This window comes from Castanea sativa, chromosome 7 (genome assembly GCF_040712315.1).
Source record: "Castanea sativa cultivar Marrone di Chiusa Pesio chromosome 7, ASM4071231v1".
Taxonomy (NCBI): Eukaryota; Viridiplantae; Streptophyta; class Magnoliopsida; order Fagales; family Fagaceae; genus Castanea; species Castanea sativa.
Window position 1 is genome coordinate 8,185,511 of NC_134019.1, and position 20,235 is coordinate 8,205,745.

Sequence of the window (20,235 nt, forward strand, 5' to 3'; positions counted from 1 at the left end):
TTTATAGTAATTTTTTTTTTCCTTAATAACTTATAGTTTAAAAGTCAAAATAAGGTTTCGTCTGTTTTGGGACTACCCTTAAGGTCAGTAGTTTATGATTTTGCGTTTAACTCAATTTTGCCATTTTTGGTAAATTCCGATATTTTGTTACCTAATCGCGTAATTAGTGCGAACTAGGGATTTCAGACTTTTTCACAGTATTTATATGTTTTGTAGCCGTCAGAAGTAATATAGTTTATTATCAATAAAAATTTAGACTTGTGTCTATTGTGTTCTCTGGTGGATTTCAGACCTATCACCTCGTGAATTCAAGGAACTCCTTGTGAATTCGAGGTTTACTACCCAGGAACTAACAATTTAGTTTCTATTCCATCAAGAGAGCATTGTGTGTGTTTTCTTTATGCTTCCGTGATATCAGATTTGATTGGCAAAAAATTAGCATTCATGTTAAGAACATATAAAGCATGTAATTCAATGGTGAGATTTTCAAAATATGAATTTAATAATAAGTTATTAAGTGATGTAACATTATTTAAAGTTACTCTAGATGTAACTTAAACTCAATTCATTTATATGCATAAAGGTATGAAAGTGGAGAGAACTTAAATTAAATTACTGTGTACGTACACGAGTTCAATCAAGCGAAGATGGGCTCCTTTGAGGAAAACCTATTAAAATGCCGTTGAAGAGGCTTTTGAAGAGACAAGACAAGGGCTTGACTCCTACCTCAATTGATCAAGGTAGCTCAATTCATGGCTTGATTCCCAGTTGATCGATTGAAACCTATGTGGCTTGATTTCTAGACCTTTTTGTTTCCTTGATACTTGCCTCGATTGTAGGTCGATTGATCGAGTCATTAAATCTCAAACAGTCAAGGTCTGGGAATGCTTTCTTTTTTTTTGGGGGGGGGGGGGGGGGGGGGGGGAGAATTTATTAGATAATGGTTTTGAAGTGTCCCAAACGGTTAGTAAAATCAAAATGTTGTTGGAGTTAAAATTAACCATTGTGTCTCTCTAAAGATGTCTATTGAATGATATTACCTCTTTGTCTATAAATATTGATCCATATTCAGTTTTTACCAACTTTTTCACCACTTTTATAGAAATTCACAAGAATTTCTCTAAGATTACTGCTTGAATAATTTTTGGCTTAGTTGTATCTTTGAGTCAAATTTGCAGTTATAGCCCCTTTAGCAACTTTAGTTGAGGAAGGGGGGGGGGGGGGGGAGATGTTGTCAAGAAGGCAGTGGTTTATTGTGCCTTGGCAATCAAATTTTATTGTTCTTTTTATTTTTTTTCTTTCATTGATATCCTCACTATATATTTTCATCAGAACTAATATTTGATTCTGGAATTATTTAAAAACAAATATTAGCATAATTAGAGCATTTTTGTATGGGTCTAAAATTAAATCTTGTGATGTGCAAAATCCAAATTGTGGCAACCTTTTTCTTTTTACTTTTTTTTAGAATAAAAATGTGGCAACTAAATGTAAAAAAACTTATAAAAAAATTTTGTGCCTTGCCTTAACATTGGCTACAACTTTTACCCTATTTTTAGTTTGAAAATAATATTTTTAATGACAATTATTTTAAGATATCAATTAAAGCTTAGATATTTTAAGGACTTGACTCGTGTACTTGAGCTTCGAACATTTTTATAATTAAAAAGAAAATATAAATATTTAAAATAAGACTAAATTACAATTACACATTTTAACTTTGTCTAAAATTCAACTCAATCCTATAACTTTTGATTTAATCATTTAAGTCCTATATCTTTCTTATGTGTTCAATGTAGTCCTTTTGCCCCATTCTGATACAATGTGTAGACTTAAGTGTACTAAAAATAGCATTATTTTGTACTAAAAATAGCATTATTTTGTTGGTTTCTAGATTTCAAAATGATGTCATTTTAGGGACATTTAACAACAACCCACTTAACGAAATGGACGAAAATACTAAATGAAATAAAACTAAAGTTATAAAACTAAATAATAAAACTGAAGTTATAGGTTTGAATTGAATTTTGGGTTAAAGTGAAAGGGCATAATTTGCAATTTAGCCTTAAAATAATTATCAAATTAATTTTAAAAATGAAAAATTAAGAAGGTAAATTGGAGGACTGAGAATTATGCTCAATGATATTTGAATCTATACCCTCCTTAACCATTCATAATTATCAGAATTTCATCACCATAATTATAAAAAGTTTAGAAATATAATAAATTAAGTTACTTGAGTTGACATATCACTACAAAAAACGCGAGCTATAGCCGCGTTTATAAAAAAAAAAGCAGCTATAGCTGATCTATAGCCGCGTTTTTAAGAAACGCAGCTATAGACATAATCTATAGCCGCGTTTTTCGAAAACGCGGCTATAGGTCCCCCTTGGCTGCGTTTTCAAACGCAGCTCCAGCCTAATAATTTTTTTTTTAAAAGTGGGCCTGGAGCTGCGGTTGAAAACGCAGCCAGAGGGGGGCCTATAGCCGCGTTTTTAAAAACGCGGCTATAGGTCCCCCTATGGCTGCTTTTCTAAGCGCAGCTCCATGCCACTTTTTTAAAAAAAATTCACTCGCCTGGAGCTGCGCTTGAGAACGTAGCCAGAGGGGGACCTATAGCCGCGTTTTTAAAAACACGGCTATAGGTCCCCTCAGCCGAATAAATTTTCTTAAAGGACGTGGAGTTTGCAGCAGAGGGGGCCTATAGCCGCGTTTTCAAAAAACGCGGCTATAGGTCCCCCTCTGGCTGTGCTTTCAAAACGTGGCTACAAAAAAAAAAAAAAAAAAAAAAAAACTTAAACTTCCCACTTGCCCCCCCTTTCCCACCTACAGCCTCACCTACCCCCACTTTCAGTATAAGTTCTTTTCTTTTTTTTCTTCTTTTTTTTCTTTCTTCAATCTTCCCTCTGAAGCTTCAGGTTCTCTCTTTCCTTCTTCTTTTTTTTTTCTTTTCCTTTTCTTTCTTCCTTCCTCACTAACTTTTCAGGTTTTTTTTTTCTTTTTCCTTTTCTTTCTTCCTTCTTCACTAACTCTTCAGGTTCTTCTTCCTCTTTTTTTTTTTTTTTTTTTCCTTTTTCTTTCTTCCTTCATTTTTCCAACGTAGCTCTTTTTTTTTTTTTTTTTTTGTTTCTTTGAAGTTCCTACATCTTTTTTCTTTTTCTTTTTTTTGCTCCTTTCTTTTGCAAGTCATGACATTTTTTTTTTCCTTCTTCACTCCAACACATTTTTTTTCTTTGTTTCTTTCCAGCTATTTCTTCTTTTTTTCTTCATCTCAGTCACTGATTTTTCTATAGATCTAGTTTTTTTTTTTTGTTATTTTATGTTTAGTTAGTAAGAAAATGGAGAAAATGCTAAAAATTTTGAATTTGTGCTATTGTGTCCCTGATATTGTGTTTATGTTTAAATGGGTTTGTGTTTCTGAGCTTGTACTTGAATGGTTTTAGTGTTAGATTTGGGTTGGCTTTGTTGAAAGAGAGGAGATTCATGGGTTTGTGTTTTTATATTTTGGAGCAAATTGTGGTTGTATTGTTAGTATGTTGTGTTTGATTTTGAATTTTTTGGGTTTGTATTTAATTTTGAATTTTCTGGGTTTCCGTTTAATTTTGAATTTTATTTTTGGTTTGAATTTTGAATTTCTTGGGGAAAAAAAAACACCCAGAAATTTTTTTTTTGTTTTTAAAAAAACCTATAGCCGCGTTTTTGAAAAACGCGGCTATAGGTCTCAGACTATAGCCGTGGTTAAACAACGCGGCTTTAGGTCCAATCTTTAGCCGCGGTTGTAAAAACGCGGCTATAGACCCACAAGGGCTGTTGCTGCGCCGCTTAGGCCGCGTTTACAAACGCGGCTCTAGAAAACGCGGCTATAGGCTATAGCCGCGTTTTTGGGGTCTATAGCCGCTTTTTTGAAACGCGGCTTTAGACCCCGTTTTTTGTAGTGCATTGACAAATGATTATTCGACAAACTTAATATTTGATTTTTGTAAATTAATCTTAAACTAGCTTGTACTTCTATGCATACACATTGTGCATTTCTTTATATTAAAAAAAAAAAAAAACATAATCAAACACATTAAAATTCATTCCTAATTAAGTTGAATAATACTTATGGCCATTTTTATGTTTTTATTAACCTTTTCATTAAAATTTATATTTGAACTAATAAAAAGTTTTGTAAGAAAATTTGGATTAGTTTCAAATGAACTTAAAACAATTTTAAATAGGATAGAATTACACATTTAAAGTTATACAAAGAAGTGTGGGGAGTAAAAAGACCCTGATGGGGATGTGGGCCTTTGGGCCATGCTAAGGAAGGCCGACCTGCTCTTGGGTTTAGAATTTGTTAGTACTACGGGTCGGCCCATACGCCGAGGATCCAGCCGAGGGTGAATTTCCCCTCGGACGAACACCGGAGAACCCGGGACTTCATGGTAAAGGTTAGGGAATGACACGGTCAAGACCAATGGTTAAAAGGGGAGAACCCTTGAATGTCCTAGAAGCACCGATGTTAGAGAAATACCAAAGATAAAGGCTGCCACCTCCACATTAAAGACCCTGCACCTACCACCCTGGCCGCATTAATGGGGAAGTGACACCTGAACAGTGGAAGGGAAACTTCTGGTTACTATTCAAAGGCACTGAGAAAAGAAATATCTAGGCTAAGGGAGAGTTGGGGCAACACGTGTACAAAGTATCAAGAAGTGGAGTATTTAAGAAGTAACCTAGAACAGGAATGGGGGTCCCTTGGATGTAATCAAAAAGAAAAAGAAAAAAGGGGAAAGAGATAATATAAGAACAACTCTCGGCTTACGTCCGAGCAGGTTGATTTACAATATTCCTTGTTGTTTTCAAGTGTTTGCAGTCTTTGGCTTGTCATTTAATCCTCAGACACTTCTAACTTGGGTTTCAAGCCCACACTCTACAAATTCATATTGTTTAAGGCTCATTGGGCATGAGCCCGTAACTGTTCTTGGGGCTAGGTGCAATTATGCGCTTACAAGAAGTATGATATATATTTAATTGAGATTTTCAAGTTAAAATTCATAAATCTAGATGTAAAGACATTTGACATGACACTAGAAATGCAATGACACTTGGCAAAAATTTGAAGCCAATTTAAAATTTAAAGATATTTAGAGACTATTTGGTTCAATGAAAAAAGTGCTGCATTTTGTTTTTATTTTTAGTTTTATGTGAGACCCACTACTAAAAAAACCTGTTTGCATTTGTTATTTGTACTCACTTTTCATTTTAAGTATCCAAAAAAATGGGTTTGAATTTAGAAAATGAATACAATTTTTTGTCATTTTCATTTCTATTGGAAATGAATAGGGTGAAATTTTTGTAAAAAAAAAAAAACCCCAAGTTTGTGGGTCCAGACACGCAAGTTTCCATTATTACTCTCAACGTCTCTCTCTCATTGGTAAGATTGTTCGTTCTCTCTTTCTCCACACCGAAAAAAGTTCTTATATATAAAACAAAAAGTAGCCCAAAAAATTTGTGTCAAACATAAAATGAGTACATATTTGAGAAAAAGAAAATGAGTACATAAAATGAAAAGTGAAAATGAATACACACCCAACATGAACCAAACAACACCTTAGCATTATAGAAGTAGGCAATTAGAAGGACAGTTAGCACAAAAATGTAATGCAATTAAAATATAATTGGGATTATTGATTGAGTTTCTCCTTTAATATATTATGGGTCTGACTAAAGGCTGCTCTTAAGGAATTTGTTAGCGAACTATTTTAGAAAATTTTTTATATCACATTTATGGGAAATTAAAAATTTTGTCAAAATATCAGTTTTTTTTTTTTCTTTTTTAATAAAAACTTTCCTAAAATGATTCACTAACAAATATCCTTAGAGAATCTATTAAGAAAATCCATATATTATTACTGGGTTATAACTTGTGCTAATTCTAAAAAGAAAGAGTTGTAACTTGTGCTTATACATGGAAATATTGAACAGTAGTGATGATGATGTTGTCTTACTTGGGTGAGTAAGGTAGTTATCTTGGCTTTCATGTTAAGCATTATAAATGAGTCACTTAACACAAAAATTTAAAATAAATACTTGATGCAAAAATAAACTACATGTGTGTGTGTAGCCAAATTTGAGAGAAAATTCAATTTAAAATTGGAGTATGATTTTATGTTATGTGTCCCATTTTATTTTATTAATTTTGATGCAGCTATTTACTACACTACAAAAATAGAGGAGTTCAATTAATTTTTTTCGGTGCTAAATAGGTTATTAAGTACAAAAACCATAGAATTAAAATTCATAAACCTTAGAAAAAATGGTCATCATTGATTCATTATTATTGTTGTTGTTGTTATTGTTGTTATTATTATTATACAAATAGTGGTTCAACAAACTAAAATTGAGAATTTTATGGATAACAATTTAAATGATTTTTTTATTCATTAATGAATAAAAAAATCATTTAAATTGTTATTTTCAAATATACATAAAAAAATAAATGTAATTTTCTTTGAAATATTTCAAAAGAAAATTACATTTATTTTATTAATAACTATTTTATATTTTCAAATATACAATCATTATATATATATAGTAAAATTTTAATACGCATTTTATTATACTTATTTGTAAAGATATCTCATGCATATGTATGAGTCACAAGCTAATTTCAATTAAGTCAAAGCTTTTTACCAAGTAGCCCAATTTTGACTTTTGTTCTTGAAGAGCTTAGAAACATAAATTCTACTCTAGATTGGTTCCATATAGTTGATTTATTAAATTTTCAAAAATTAAACAAACCAAATTTAAACACTATACTAAGTTAGGTTTATTTTCTTACAACCTTATTTTTTGGTGAGTTATGAGTGCTCATACTTAAGATTTTTTTTTTTAGACAGCTCATATTTATGATTTATTCCCTCTCATGATTGTAAATGTTGTTCTCTGCATGTGACAACATGTACGAGTAACTCACTTCACACCTTTTTCTACCTCTCTTTTTTCTTTCTCTCTCACTTTTTTTTTTTTTTTTTTTTCACTTTATGGATGATGGTTTTCTTCTAAAAAAAAAAAAGAGAAGGAAAGAGGAAAAAAAATAAATAAAAGAAAAGGAAAGAAACAAAGGCCGGTCCTTGCCTAGGTAATTTCCAAATGGGCTAGACTTAGGTATAATACTTAGGTGTTGTTCCTTAAGTTCCCTTCTTAAGATTCTTTCATGTGAATTTTTTCTCATGGAATAGAAGTGTATTTTTTTTAATTAAATAGCCATATAACTGAATCCTAAAATAGAAACCTAAGAAACAACACTTAAGGTACTGTACGGTACAGTCTGTACCTAAATTTTGTCATTTCAAAATGGTATGTCATACAACAGAAAATTATATGTCATCAACAAAATTGCTAATATTTATGTTGATATGCTTTTGGTGTATAAATTACATGTCATACGATAAATTTTTCTTTGATATCTAAAGATGTTAAAATATTGATTTATTAAATTTTACATTGTTTTCTTCATATATACAATAGCAAATCTAAAGTTGAGATTAAAAGTTTCAAAAGCCACTTTTAATCTTGGACTTTGAATAAATTTTTTTTAAACTTTTTACTATTTTATTTTTACACTTTATTTTTTAGCCTCTCTCTCACGTCCAATGTTTAATTGCACGGTCCAATGGGATAACAATCTTATGTTGCATGTTAATCCCATAATCATATAATCATTATACGTTTCTAATCATAAAATATTGCACAAATTGGATGAAAAAAAATAATATTATAAGTGATATGATCCCCATTATACGTATGCCAATTGTATATGCGTTATACCTATTTGCTAATATGAGGCATGCTTGGCATATAGGCTACAATCATTTAAAAAAATACTACTCGTTTGCTGGACTCTAATAAAAATGGAATCTAGTAGCATAAAATATTTTTTGGTATAGCAATTAGGGAGTAAGAGCATTTGCAGCAGTGGAGCTAAATAGCTATATAGCTATTTTAGCTCCACTCAAACACAAAAAATCCTCCTGCAGCAGTGGAAGTAAAGCAAAAATTTTTTGCTAAAGTGCTACAGTGCTCATGTATCAGAGCATTTGCAGTAGTGAAGCTAAATAGCTATATAGCTATTTTAGCTTCACTCAAACACAAAAAATTCTCCTGCAGCAGTGGAGGTAAAGCAAAATTTTTTTGCTAGAGTGCTACAGTGCTCATGTATCAATACATGAGCACTGTAGCTGAAAGCTATAAAAAAAAAGATTTTTTTATTCACCTTTGAATTCAAATAATACACCTGATTCTTTTATTCACGCTTCCCTCTCTCTCTCTCTCGCTCTCTCTCACAGTCACTCTAATCTGAAGCTCTCAACTCTCTCAAGCTCACTCTCTCAAGCTCACCGCCGGCGACCCTTGCCTTCTTCAACGTCACCGATCCACCAGATAAGACCCACCGCCAATCAGCTGAGACCCATGCCGACCCACGCCGATCAACCCTCTCGGCCTCAGCCCACGTCGTCCAAGCTCTCAACTCTCTCAAAACTCTCTCAAGCTCACCGCTGCCGGCCCTTGTCGTCTTCAACGTCACTGTTCCACCAACTAAGACCTACCGCTGATCAGCTGAGACCCACGCCGATCAACCCTCTCAGCCTCAGACCCACGTCGTCCAAGCTCTCAACTCTCTCAAGCTCACCGCCGCCGGCCCTTGTCATCTTCAACACCGCCGACCCACCAGCTGAGACCCACCGCCGATCAACCCTCTCAGCCTCAGACCCACGCCGTCCCGAGCTCTCAAACTCTCTCAACGTCACCGACCCACTCTTACCTCTGTTTTACCGCCGTCCCAAGCAGCCAATCAACTCAGACCCACCGCCGATCAGCTCAGACCCACCTTTCTGTTTCACTTCAGGTTAGTTGGCTCTGTATTTGTATTGACAGAATGTATTTGTATTGAACAAAATGTATTGGGAATTTTCTGTGTGCAGGGAACTTTGCATTTTTTTTTTTTTTGGCTTTTGATTCAGACCGTCCATGAATGGACAGAATGTATTTGTGTTGGAATGTATTGGGATTTTTCTATTTGCAGGAATTTGTTGTGTGGTTTTCTTTATCAGTGGAATTAAGCTACTGTCAAATTAAGTATTTATGCGTAATCATGTTTTATTGTTATAATTCTAAGTATTTTAAGTTTTGATATAAATATTAGATTGGGAATTTTCTGTGTGTGGGGAACTTTATATATTTTTTTTTGGCTTTTGATTCAGAGCATCTATGAATGGACAGAATATATTTATGTTGGAATGTAGTGGGATTTTTCTGTTTGCAGGAATTTGTGGTGTGGTTTTCTTTATCAGTGGGATTATGCTACTGTTAAATTAAGTATTTATCAGTGGAATTTGTTATAATTCTAAGTATTTTAAGTTTTGATATAAATATTCGATTGGGAATTTTCTGTGTGCAGGGAACTTTACAAATTTTTTTTTTTTGTCTAATTTCATGGAGTCACGTAGAGACATAGAGTCATGTAGAGACCTACCATATTACACGGGTATCATGAATGGGGATATAGAAATTGACTCACAACTTTTAGGAACATCTCAAAATACTCCTATGTCAGTTTCTGATTCTCCACCTGAAGTTGAGAATGCCTCTTTTACAAAAGGAAAACGGGGCGCTAACTTTAGTGTAGAGGAAGATCAACTCCTAGTGTTAGCATGGCTTAATACTAGTGTTGATCCCGTAAATAGTAATGAACAAACACAAGCTACATTTCGTCAAAAAGTTTGGGAATACTTCACGTAATACGATAAATCCGATACCACACGTACTATTATCTCTTTGTTAAGTCGTTGGGGAATGATTAGTGAAAGGACAAATAAGTTTGCAGGGTGCATGGCTAAAGTTAACGCACATCATAAAAGTGGTATAACCGAACAAGATCAGGTATAAATTATATTGCATTAGTGTTAACATACCCATTTACTAATAGTTTGAAGATTCTAATCATGTTATATTTTTTTTTTTAGATTACCAATGCGAAGGCTTTGTTTTTGGAGATACACAAAAAACCCTTTCTTCTTAAGCATTGTTGGCTCATGTTAAAGGACCAACTAAAGTTTGCCAATCCTAATGGAAGATCAAGAGCATTCGTGCCTCCAACTCCAGAGTCAACATCTATTGGCGAAGAGGGTGAAGGGATTGTGGGTCCGGACTTGGTGACGATTCCAATTTTGAGAGGCCAATTGGTAAGAAGGCCGAAAAGGCCAACCGAAAGAACAAAGCCACCGGAAAAGATGTAGGGGAATATTGACCAAGGAAATGAAATTTATTGAAGAGGTAACTCGATTGGAAGAGGAAAAGATGTTTATTGAGAGGGAAAAACTTACAATTGAGAAGGAAAGAAGTGAAGAAAAACTTAAGATTGAGAAGGAAAGAGTCATGATTGAGAAGAAAAAATTTGAGATGCAATATATGTTAGAGGAGGAGAGAATCACGATGAAAGATACAAGCGGCTTGACCGGAACACAAAAAGCTTTTTATGAACAACTCCAAGAGGAAATCATGGCAAGACGAAGTTCACGTAATTAATGGGTTTTATTGCATTTTGGATGTAGCTTAGACCTTTATGTATTTTGTAGTGGCTTATGTAAGCCTTTAAGTATTTTGGTTGTAGGCCTTTAAGTATTTTGGTAGTAAACTTTTAAATTTATGGTATTTTGGTAGTATTTTGTAGTGGCTTAAAATTTATAAATTTATGGTATTTTAGTAGTTTGTTTGTGTTGTTTTGCTTTGATAGAAATGAGAGCAAGTTGTTGTTGTTTTGCTAAGTTGTTGTTGTTGATGCTTTGATAGAAATGAGAGCAAGTAAAATTTCAAGTATTTTATAGTATTTTGGTAGTAAACTTTTAAATTTATTGTTCATCTTGTTTGTGTTGTGACTTGTGCGTAAATTGGTTATATTCAATTTGTTGTGGCTTATGTCACTTGACTTTAATCTTGCATCTATAGTAATAATTGTTTTCTAATTGTCTTGAAGGTTGCATCCATGAATCACTCTTTGTTTCACAAGTTGCTTCTTGATGACTCAGATGAGGATGAGATAATCGAAGAACTTGTTATGGAAACATCACAACCTAAACGTCGTCGCTCTATTCGACGTAATCATTTGGCAGGCCATGAGAGGCTTTTTCTTGATTATTTTGCTCCCACGCCAATATATCCACCAGCTTTATTTCGCAGGAGATTTCGGATGAAACGTTCTCTTTTTCTCCATATTCAATTTAAGGTAGAAGCTCATGACTTTTACTTTGTCCAAAAAAGAAATAGTGCCAACAAACTTGGTTTATCTTCATTACAATAGATAACTGCTGCACTTAAAATGCTTGCGTATGGAGTATGGAGGGATTTGGTAGATGAATATGTGTGGATTAGAGAAACTACTGCATTAGAAAGTTTGTAAAATTTGTTACTGCGGTAATTGATGTTTTCTCTAAGAAATACTTGAGAAAGCCAAACAATGAAGACATTGCTAGACTGTTAGCTCATGGCGAATGCCGAGGTTTTCCAGGTATGTTAGATTCAATTAATTGCATGCATTGGAAGTGGAAAAATTGTCCATCTGCATGGAAATGTCAATATTGTGGTCATATTCGTGAGCCTACTATTATTTTGGAGGCAGTAGCATCATATAATCTTTGGATATGGCATGCATTTTTTGGGTTACTTGGGTCAAATAATGATATTAATGTGTTAGAGCGGTCTCATGTATTTAATGAACTTGCTGAAGGACGTGGTCCTGTAGTACATTACTCAATCAATGGTCATGACTACACAATGGGATATTACCTTGCTAATGGCATATATCCAAAGTAGGCAACATTTGTGAAAACAATCCCATCTCTACAAGGACCTAAGCGAAAATTATTTGCAGCAACCCAAGAGGCGTATAGGAAGGATGTTGAGCGTGCATTTGGAGTGCTTCAAGCACGTTTCGCAATTGTCTGTGGACCTGCACGCTTTTTCCATCTTGAAACACTCCAAAAGATCATGAAAGCGTGCATAATTCTCCATAACATGATTGTTGAAGATGAGCAGAATGATAATGAAGTGGTAAACTTGGATTATGAACAAATTGATGGAGTGGATAATCCTCCTATGCAAGTGTTACATGAACAAAATGATGGATTTCTGTCATACATTGAGAGGTATGGACGCATTAGAGACCGAGACATTCATTTTCAACTCCAGAAGGACTTTGTTGAACATTTATGGCAATTGCAAGGCGAGTCGTAGTAACTTGTACGAGTGTGTGAGTTTTATTGTAATTTAGTTTGAGTTATGTATGTGAGTAATCTATGGACTACATTGTTCCAGCTATAATATGTATTTTATTTTATATTTTTTCTTATAAAGTTCTCCATTTCATAATTTAGTTTGAGTTTTGTATATATATAATTTGGAGTTAAAATAAAATATTATTGTTACGCTATCATGATGATTGAGAAATTTTTTTAGTAAAAAAAAAAATGTATAAGTATAATTTGGGCGGTGGTGGAAGAGTCGGTGGCGACGGCAACCGAGGTGGTGGAAGAATCGGTGGTGGTGGTAATGGTGGCAGTGGCTGTAGCGGTAGTGGCGGCGGTAATGACTGCAGTGGTGGTGGTGGAAGAGTTGATGGCGGTGGCAGTTGCGGTGGTGGAAGAATCGGCGGCGACGGTGGTGGTGGCAGCGGCAGCGGCAGCGGTGGTGGCGACGGTAGCTATTGCAGTGGCGGTGGAAGAGTCGATGGTAGCGGTTGCGGGTAGTTGTGATTGTTGTTTATTGTAATGAATATATTATTTTATTGTAGTGGATATATTATTTTATTGTGATGTTTATATTATTTTATTGTGTTGAAAGCTAAAATAAATCCACTGCTGCAGCATGTTTTGTAAAGTGAGTAGGTAAAATAGATAAAGTAACTTTTTGTGGAATTAAAAAGTTAAATTTTTAACATCACTGTTGTTGTGGATGCTCTAAGAAGTTATACTAAAAGGAAGACAAAGTTAAATTACATAGGAAAAGACAAATAATCTATAATGAATTATTCATATAAAAAAATGAATTAATAATTGCAAAGGAATCTCGAAACTTGAAAGGAACATGATTAAACAAACTTAGGGGCGATTTTAAGAAGACGAAAAAAAAAAAAAAAAAAAAAAAAAAAAAAAAAAAGGGAAAATGACAACCACAACATTATCGCCATGTTATTCTTTCAAACAATTTTTTTTTTTTTTTAAATATTCAAACAATTATTAAGAGATGATAAGTTATTATTAATTATACTCTACTCATCGGTGACACCATTTTATAGTCTATCATTTATAATTTATTATATTTTTTTAGACTTCTTGTATTTCTTAATAATGATTGCCTTCTATTATTATGTTAATGCACAAATTGGTTCTAGCGTAGAAGAGATTATTTTTGTCATCCGATCAAGACGGCAATTAGTGTATGGCATAGAAGAAATTTCGAGTCTATATTTCATATACATTATAAAACTTATTGGGTTAGCTGGAACCATCAATTGAGTTGACTAAAATCCATGTATAATCTAATTTCTCCTTACTCCCATTCATAATGAAAAAAAAATTGTGAAAAATTGATTGTATCACGTAGAATTTATACATACATTTTTTTTAATAGAATCGTATTGTACTTAGACGTATTGCAATTATTATTCATTATTCAATATCATGACCCAAAAAAGAAAAAAAGCAATTATTGTTACAAACAAACTGTTTATATTCCACCTCTCAAAACCACAGGCGTTGGAGACCAGAGGAGAGCTGAAAGGTGCTTTCTCTCTCTCTCTCTCTGTGTTTGCTTCTACATCACTCTGAGTCTGAGAGTCTCTGTGATGCTGTGTGTGGTATAATCTCAATGTTGCCTAGACCTGAAAACAGTGAAAACTCTTTCTCTCTTCCTTTCTTTAATCAAAAAGCTAAAAACTTGCTCTGAATTAAAACAAGTTCTTAACTTTTTCACCAAAATTGTGGATTCTGAGGGATACCCAGTAGCCAATTTTCCATAAAAAATGGAGAATTCACAACCAAAAAAGAAACCCACTCTAAATCTTTCCATTTTCACCACTCTCTCAGAGTCTTTCTCTTTACCAAGTCCCTCCAACAAATCTCCAAGGAATTTTGTCCAGGGAGGTGTGGTTGGGCTTGGCATAGTGGCTGCCATGACTGATTTGACCCACCAAACTAAGCCTGATGTAACACCAGCACCACCTATACCAATCCCCATAGTGTCCTCTGCCAAAGCTGCTACTGCTAATTTCAAAGGCAGGCTCAGTGATTTGGCCTTTGAGGATGAGGTGGATGAATTGTCTGAGAGCTATACTTGTGTGATATCTCATTTGGGGACCAAGTTTGAGAAACGTGTCTATTTTGATGATAAGCTTGATGGGGTTGTTGGTTGTGGTGGTGGTGGTGGTGGTGATTGTTGTGTGGTGAGTGATAGAAGGGTAGGAGTGTTCTCTGCCTCTCCTGTCAATTTTGGTGATGCCTATATGGAGATTTGGACTGCTGATTTTCTTAGCTCTTGCTATCTTTGCAAGAAGCAGCTTCATGGACTGGATATTTTCATGTACAGGTACAAAAAAATTACTTACTTTTTTGGTTGGCGTGGTTGTAATTGTTGTGAATGATCTGTGACTTCTGTGTCTTTTGGTTGGAGTCTGATTTGCTTTTCAAATTCAGTTTTTGAATTGATTTTCTATAAATGATTGATTCACTTTAGGTTGAAGCCAGCGCAAAATACACTTTGGAAGCATGTTTGAATTTTTGAATTATGGTTGTTGTTTGGTTGGTTCTTGATATGTTTTTATTTGGAATCTTTGTGTTTCAAATGGGTTTATGGCCCATATGAAGTTTGTTGGCTTTGTATTTGTTATTATTATGGTTTGTTAGAATTATGTTTAAATGATTAAATTCACCATTTCCTAATAGGCAATAGTAATAGCTTAACTTTTGGGATAATTGGTAATTCATCATGGTATCATAGCAGGAGATCCTAAGTTCAATTCAGCTTAAGTTTTTGGGACAATTGGTAATTCATCAATATATCTAGTTCTTGAATGGAAATAGATAGATGCAGATATTAATTTAGTGATGAGTGAGGACTGACTGATGAGTGGATTTGTTAACTGGTTCTTATTATATGACAAATTTTTGTTTTTGTGTAGCCTTTGAAATAGACTAATAAAGTGGAGGGTCTGGTTGATGATTTCTTGGAACTTGGGAGCTTTATTATTGCTTTCCATATTTAGAGTCTAGTCTTTGGGTACAGGCTGTTCTGATGAGTATGTAAATGGTTTGGGGCTCTTTGAGATCCTTGTCAATGGTCTCAACAGAAGTGCATATTAGAAACAGAAACTTTTTTCCCTGTGATAATTTTTATGGGAGCTATTTGAATGATAATACCATTAATAGAACATATATAGGTTTCTAGTTGGTAGTCCATTCAGAAATTGCAAACCTCAAATCGTTGTCAGATTGTATTATGACCCTTTAAATCTGAGGCATTCATATGGCTTGACTGGGTGAATTATTTAAGTTCTAACCTAGTCATTGTTGATACTTTATCAGAAATCTTTCTACATAAATGTATATCAGCATGGCCATCTCTTGCAGATCTAGAATAAATTTTTATTATTGCTTAATTTTCTATCTTCTAGGCTGCACATATATCGTAGGAGTAACCAGGATGATTAGTTCTAAATGTGCTTCTCTTCATTTGGGACAGCAAAATGGACACAGATGTGTATATTGATGTGGGTTCTGCAGTCCCCATGGCTGCTATCTTGCTATAAGAATATCAATAAATGAAATCTCTTCAATTTTGTAGAAATGTATATTGGGATTTGGCCCATTCTATATCAATTATTTGATAAGCCATTATTATGCCTCATTCTTTTGTTGTAATTATGAAAAGAAACAAGTGAGATGCAATTCCATTTGATGATTGCATGTCAAGCCTATATCAAGGGCCAATTGCTATGAGAAATAGGTCCCAAGCAATTCCATCACAGAAAATATTGAGAAAGTTAGGGGTTTCCGAAATGGCTTTCAGAGTTTGCATTTTGGAATAATTCAGTCAAGGTTAGGAGTTGGGCTTTTCATTGTCACTTGCATGAACAATAGAAATCCCATTGTAATTTATACATGAGGCATGCAGATTTATGGGTTTTCTTGTAATTTTTTACTTGATTTTATGGATTGTTTAAGTCTTCGGTTGTAATCTCTAGGAATCTCTTCCTTCAGATCTTTCCTTTTAGCGTACTGATAAAATTCTTTGTTATTTAACCATATAAAAATATTGTAGTCGGCCACCTTTTGTCAGTTGTGACTATAAATTTGGTTTGGTGGGATTTTGGTATGTGTAATTGCATTGGTTATTATGTGGTTCACAACACAAGTTAGCAGTCCTTTTCCCCCGACCTCCCCCCCTTGGCCTCATTGTATTTAAGATATTTGATGTTAGTGGAGTGCTCAGTTGGTATTGTTTGCTTCTGTATGTGGTGTTGATTCTTTCGGGTTTATGATTGAAAATTCAAACCCTGGAGATAATTTTGGAGTTAAAATTTAGCACCTTCTCAATCCACCCTTCATATAGTTTTCACTGATGAAGCATTTATGGACCTTTGCAGAGGGGAGAAGGCATTTTGCAGTGCTGAGTGCCGGGACAAACAGATTAGAAGTGAAGATTATAAAGAGAAGTTCGTGTCTGGAGCACTGAAGCCCCTTGATTACTCCGTGTCTCCCTGCTCCGGTCCATTGATGTTTTTTGCTGGGGTTGTTGCGGCGTAGAAAATTTCATGATTCTTATATAAGTAAATAAAATGAAAGTAAAGAACGTGGAAGCTTGTCCAAATAAACTGTTATCACCGGCACAATAAACTATAGACAAAAAAAAAATTTGAGAGAGAGGGTTTGAACAAGTAGTTTCTGTATCCCTGATTGCATGGAGATTTCTTAAGATGGGAGATATTTTGATGAATAGAAACTTCTTTTTGAACCGATAGAGGGAAACATATGTAGATTTGTATTTTGAGAACATTATAGTAATCATTCTATTATCAGTACCCGATACTTTTAACTCTCAATGTATTATTGTCAAGTTTGAGAAGCAGATATCTTTCTGTTTCCATGACTTTTAAGACTAGGGTGGTCCATCGCTTGAAAAAGCCAAAGTCGATATTGACAGAATTGGCATATTCAGCTGCCACTAATTGCTTAATGGTGGGCGTATAATGTATGGATGCAGTTTTTTTCTTTTTAACTCTTTTGTTTATTTGTTCTTGTTAGACATTTAAAGTCTTGTGTTTTTTTCTATGTGCAATTATACTTTAACCAACTATTTTTTTGTTTGATGGACTTTAACCAACTTTTAGTAAATAAGCATATTAAAAATTAGCAGAGAGATCAAAGTGAACATAACATGGTAGGAGCAAGTTTTTTGAATACAACTGAAGGGACCCAGTTAGTTTTTTGAATTTGATCTGCGAAAAAAAAAAGGTCAGATCTTGCGCTGCTTTTTCTTTCCAATTTTGTCAAATGTGTAATGTGCTGTCTATTTTGATAGACTGTCTTAAGATGAATAAAAGAACCATATGGCTGAATAAAAAAAAAAATAATTCCTTTAGTTTTTCAGTTAGTGAAACCACATATATATGCATCACATTGCTGTTTTCCTTACATGAAATGTACCACAGTCACAGACCTGATTTGTATGGAACACCTGCAGCCGGGATCCATTTATCCCCTTTGATGAATGAACTCACAGTGAATTTGCTGACTTGGTGGCTGGTCATGTTCTTCACCCCCTTCCATTGGACTCTATCATTTGTTGATGAACCGGGTCCATAATTTTGAAACTCACTGTAAAATATGGTGTCTGGAGCTGATGTGCCTACCCATGGCAACCATCCACTAGAGTTAATAAGACTCCCCAAACTGTTACCTATATATACAGTTGTGGAGTAATTCTTCCAAGGCCTTCCAAGGTATGTTTGGCAGCTCAAGTTTGCATATCCATATGGGAAAATGGTGCAATTCTGGATTGAGATTCCAGTGTTCTGATTTGGGTCAAACTTGCCTTGTGCTGTGATGGTATTTTGCTGGCCAAGTAAAGGCTCTTTAGGCAGTATGTTGCAGTTTTGAAACACCACTGCTGAGTTTCCAAAGATGAAATCAACTGTCCCTGTGATATTGCATTCACTGTAGAATTGCCTGTTGGTATGTGCATAGAGGCTGTCCTGAAATGCATCAATAAAACACCGGTAAAAGATGGAATGGTCCGAGTCTGACAATAAGGCCACTGCCTGATGCTTGATTGCACCTGCAATGTTCCTGAACCCCATGTCTATAGCAATGAAGCCCTTGCCAGTTACAGCAAATGTTGCTGTTGAAAATGTTGGAGTCCCATCAATATTATTGAGGCTACCGTATACAACTGTATCATTCATCCCATCACCAACCATCACAATGTTCCACTTGTTCTTATTGACCTTTACGTTTTCATAATACGTCCCTTTCTTCACATATATCACAAACCTGTTTGTGCTTTTATCTGGGACTGCAGTAAGGGCAGCACTTATATTTTTGTACTGGCCAGAACCATCTTGTGCCACAATGATGTTGGCCTGCTTCTTCACATCCCAACTTTGAAGTAGCTTCCTATCCTTAGGATTCAGCCACTCTGGATCTTCATAGTGCCCAGTGAAACTCATTAGCCGTCTAAGCTTTAAAGAGCTTTCTACATTTGAAATCCATGATATGATGGCAAGGCAGTTGCTAGTTAGTTCAGTAGAATTCTGTAGCCAATTGGTAATGCTGGTCTTAACTGTTGCATTTGCAGTCTCAAAGCCTTCTTTGCATGTATCCTGGTAAGTACCTGCTGAACTCAGCCAAGTTTTGAGATCATCAGCAGCTTCTAGCAATGTTAATGACCCAGAGGACAGTACCATATTGAGATGATCCAGTGCTAGGCTCAAAAGTTGGACACAATTTTCCAAGGCTGCGACAGTCATGTTGTCAGCGCTACCATTAAAAGCATTGTGACCCGAGAAGTATTGAGCGACTTTAGACAATTCATTCATGGCCACTTGGGTTGCCAACTTGAAGATGTCCTCTGGCTGAATGTGGCTTGAGTTATTCAGTGGAGAAAGGCTGCTGTAACAAGTATTTGGGTACAAGGTAAGGTCACAAACGGCTTTAATAGAAGCAGCTGAAGACTGAGAAGTACCACCACTTTGAGAATTTTCTCTGGAACTATGAGAAGTTCCAAGCACTGCACCCACTATAACACAAACAAGAATTATGGAGGATATACTTATGATGATGACTCTCTTTCGGGTCTTCTGACGAGCTTCAAGCTTTAATTGCTCAGCTTCATCAATTTTGCCATAGGCTTTGAAAGAAGACATGTTTATCATTTTGTCTATGTTTTTTTTGCTCTCACATTAGGAGATGGTGGTTGGGTAGAGCCTTCTTTAGATATATAGAAGCAAGAGTACGTAGAACGTGCCAGGCATTATTCTCCTAGGTAAGTATTTTAAAGGTTCAACTATTGGAGTGCTTATCATGTTGAAACATCATAGATTTGACCACTTGGGTGCTCTTGGTGTAGGGATATCTGATATCTCTTACCAGCAAAGAAAAATAAAATAAAGCTAAACCTTCTTGTTTATTTGCCATTAAAATATAAATGGTCATGGAATTGTTTTATTTTTCATATCCAGCTAGTAGCATTAGTTCATTTGAGTAAAAAAATTAACAGTGAAAGCTGTTGGAGTATCATAGACACGGTTTTGGAAATAGATACGCTTCCTCTCCAGCAGGTTGTAGCAGTTTAGTTTATAATATTCACAATATCATTATTCGCTCACAAAGTCTTCAATGGATGTCCAATACTTCATAAAAAGGTTGATTAATTTTGGAAAACAGATCTCACATTAGCTGGATATTTCTCAAAATATATTGAGACATCTTCAATTTAGAACATAATTAACATTTTTTGAAATATAAAATTGGTATAGAAAAGAAAAAAAAAAAACATAGGACTAGTTTATGACATATTTTACCTAGGATGCTTGAATTATTAGTTATTAACAGAACGAAGAGAGAGAAGAACATGAACATGACTTTTCTTTTTTATACGGTGAAAAACTCTATATTTATGTATAAAGATGACTAAGAGATC

At 34.6% G+C, this 20,235-nt stretch overlaps 2 protein-coding genes across 2 annotated transcripts; one reads left to right on the forward strand and one right to left on the reverse strand.

Moving 5' to 3' along the window:
* Window positions 1–13,795: 13,795 nt before the first annotated feature.
* Window positions 13,796–17,137, forward strand: LOC142643394 (FCS-Like Zinc finger 14-like). The gene is made up of 2 exons (XM_075818007.1): window positions 13,796–14,625; window positions 16,682–17,137. The coding sequence occupies exons 1-2, from the start codon at window positions 14,063–14,065 to the stop codon at window positions 16,839–16,841; spliced, it is 723 nt and encodes a 240-aa protein (XP_075674122.1). The 5' UTR covers window positions 13,796–14,062; the 3' UTR covers window positions 16,842–17,137.
* Window positions 17,138–17,649: 512 nt separating this feature from the next.
* On the reverse strand, window positions 17,650–19,634 carry LOC142644710 (putative pectinesterase/pectinesterase inhibitor 24). The gene has a single exon (XM_075819283.1). It carries the CDS (start codon window positions 19,466–19,468, stop codon window positions 17,747–17,749), a length of 1,722 nt encoding a protein of 573 aa, XP_075675398.1. The 5' UTR covers window positions 19,469–19,634; the 3' UTR covers window positions 17,650–17,746.
* Between the last annotated feature and the right edge of the window lie 601 nt (window positions 19,635–20,235).

Excerpts from the sequence above, each read along its gene's own strand:
- LOC142643394 (XM_075818007.1), top strand. The coding sequence starts at position 14,063 with ATGGAGAATTCACAACCAAAAAAGAAACCCACTCTAAATCTTTCCATT. Across the intron at positions 14,626-16,681 it reads CTGGATATTTTCATGTACAG|AGGGGAGAAGGCATTTTGCA; the intron begins GTACAAAAAAAT and ends GGACCTTTGCAG.
- LOC142644710 (XM_075819283.1), bottom strand. The coding sequence starts at position 19,468 with ATGATAAACATGTCTTCTTTCAAAGCCTATGGCAAAATTGATGAAGCT.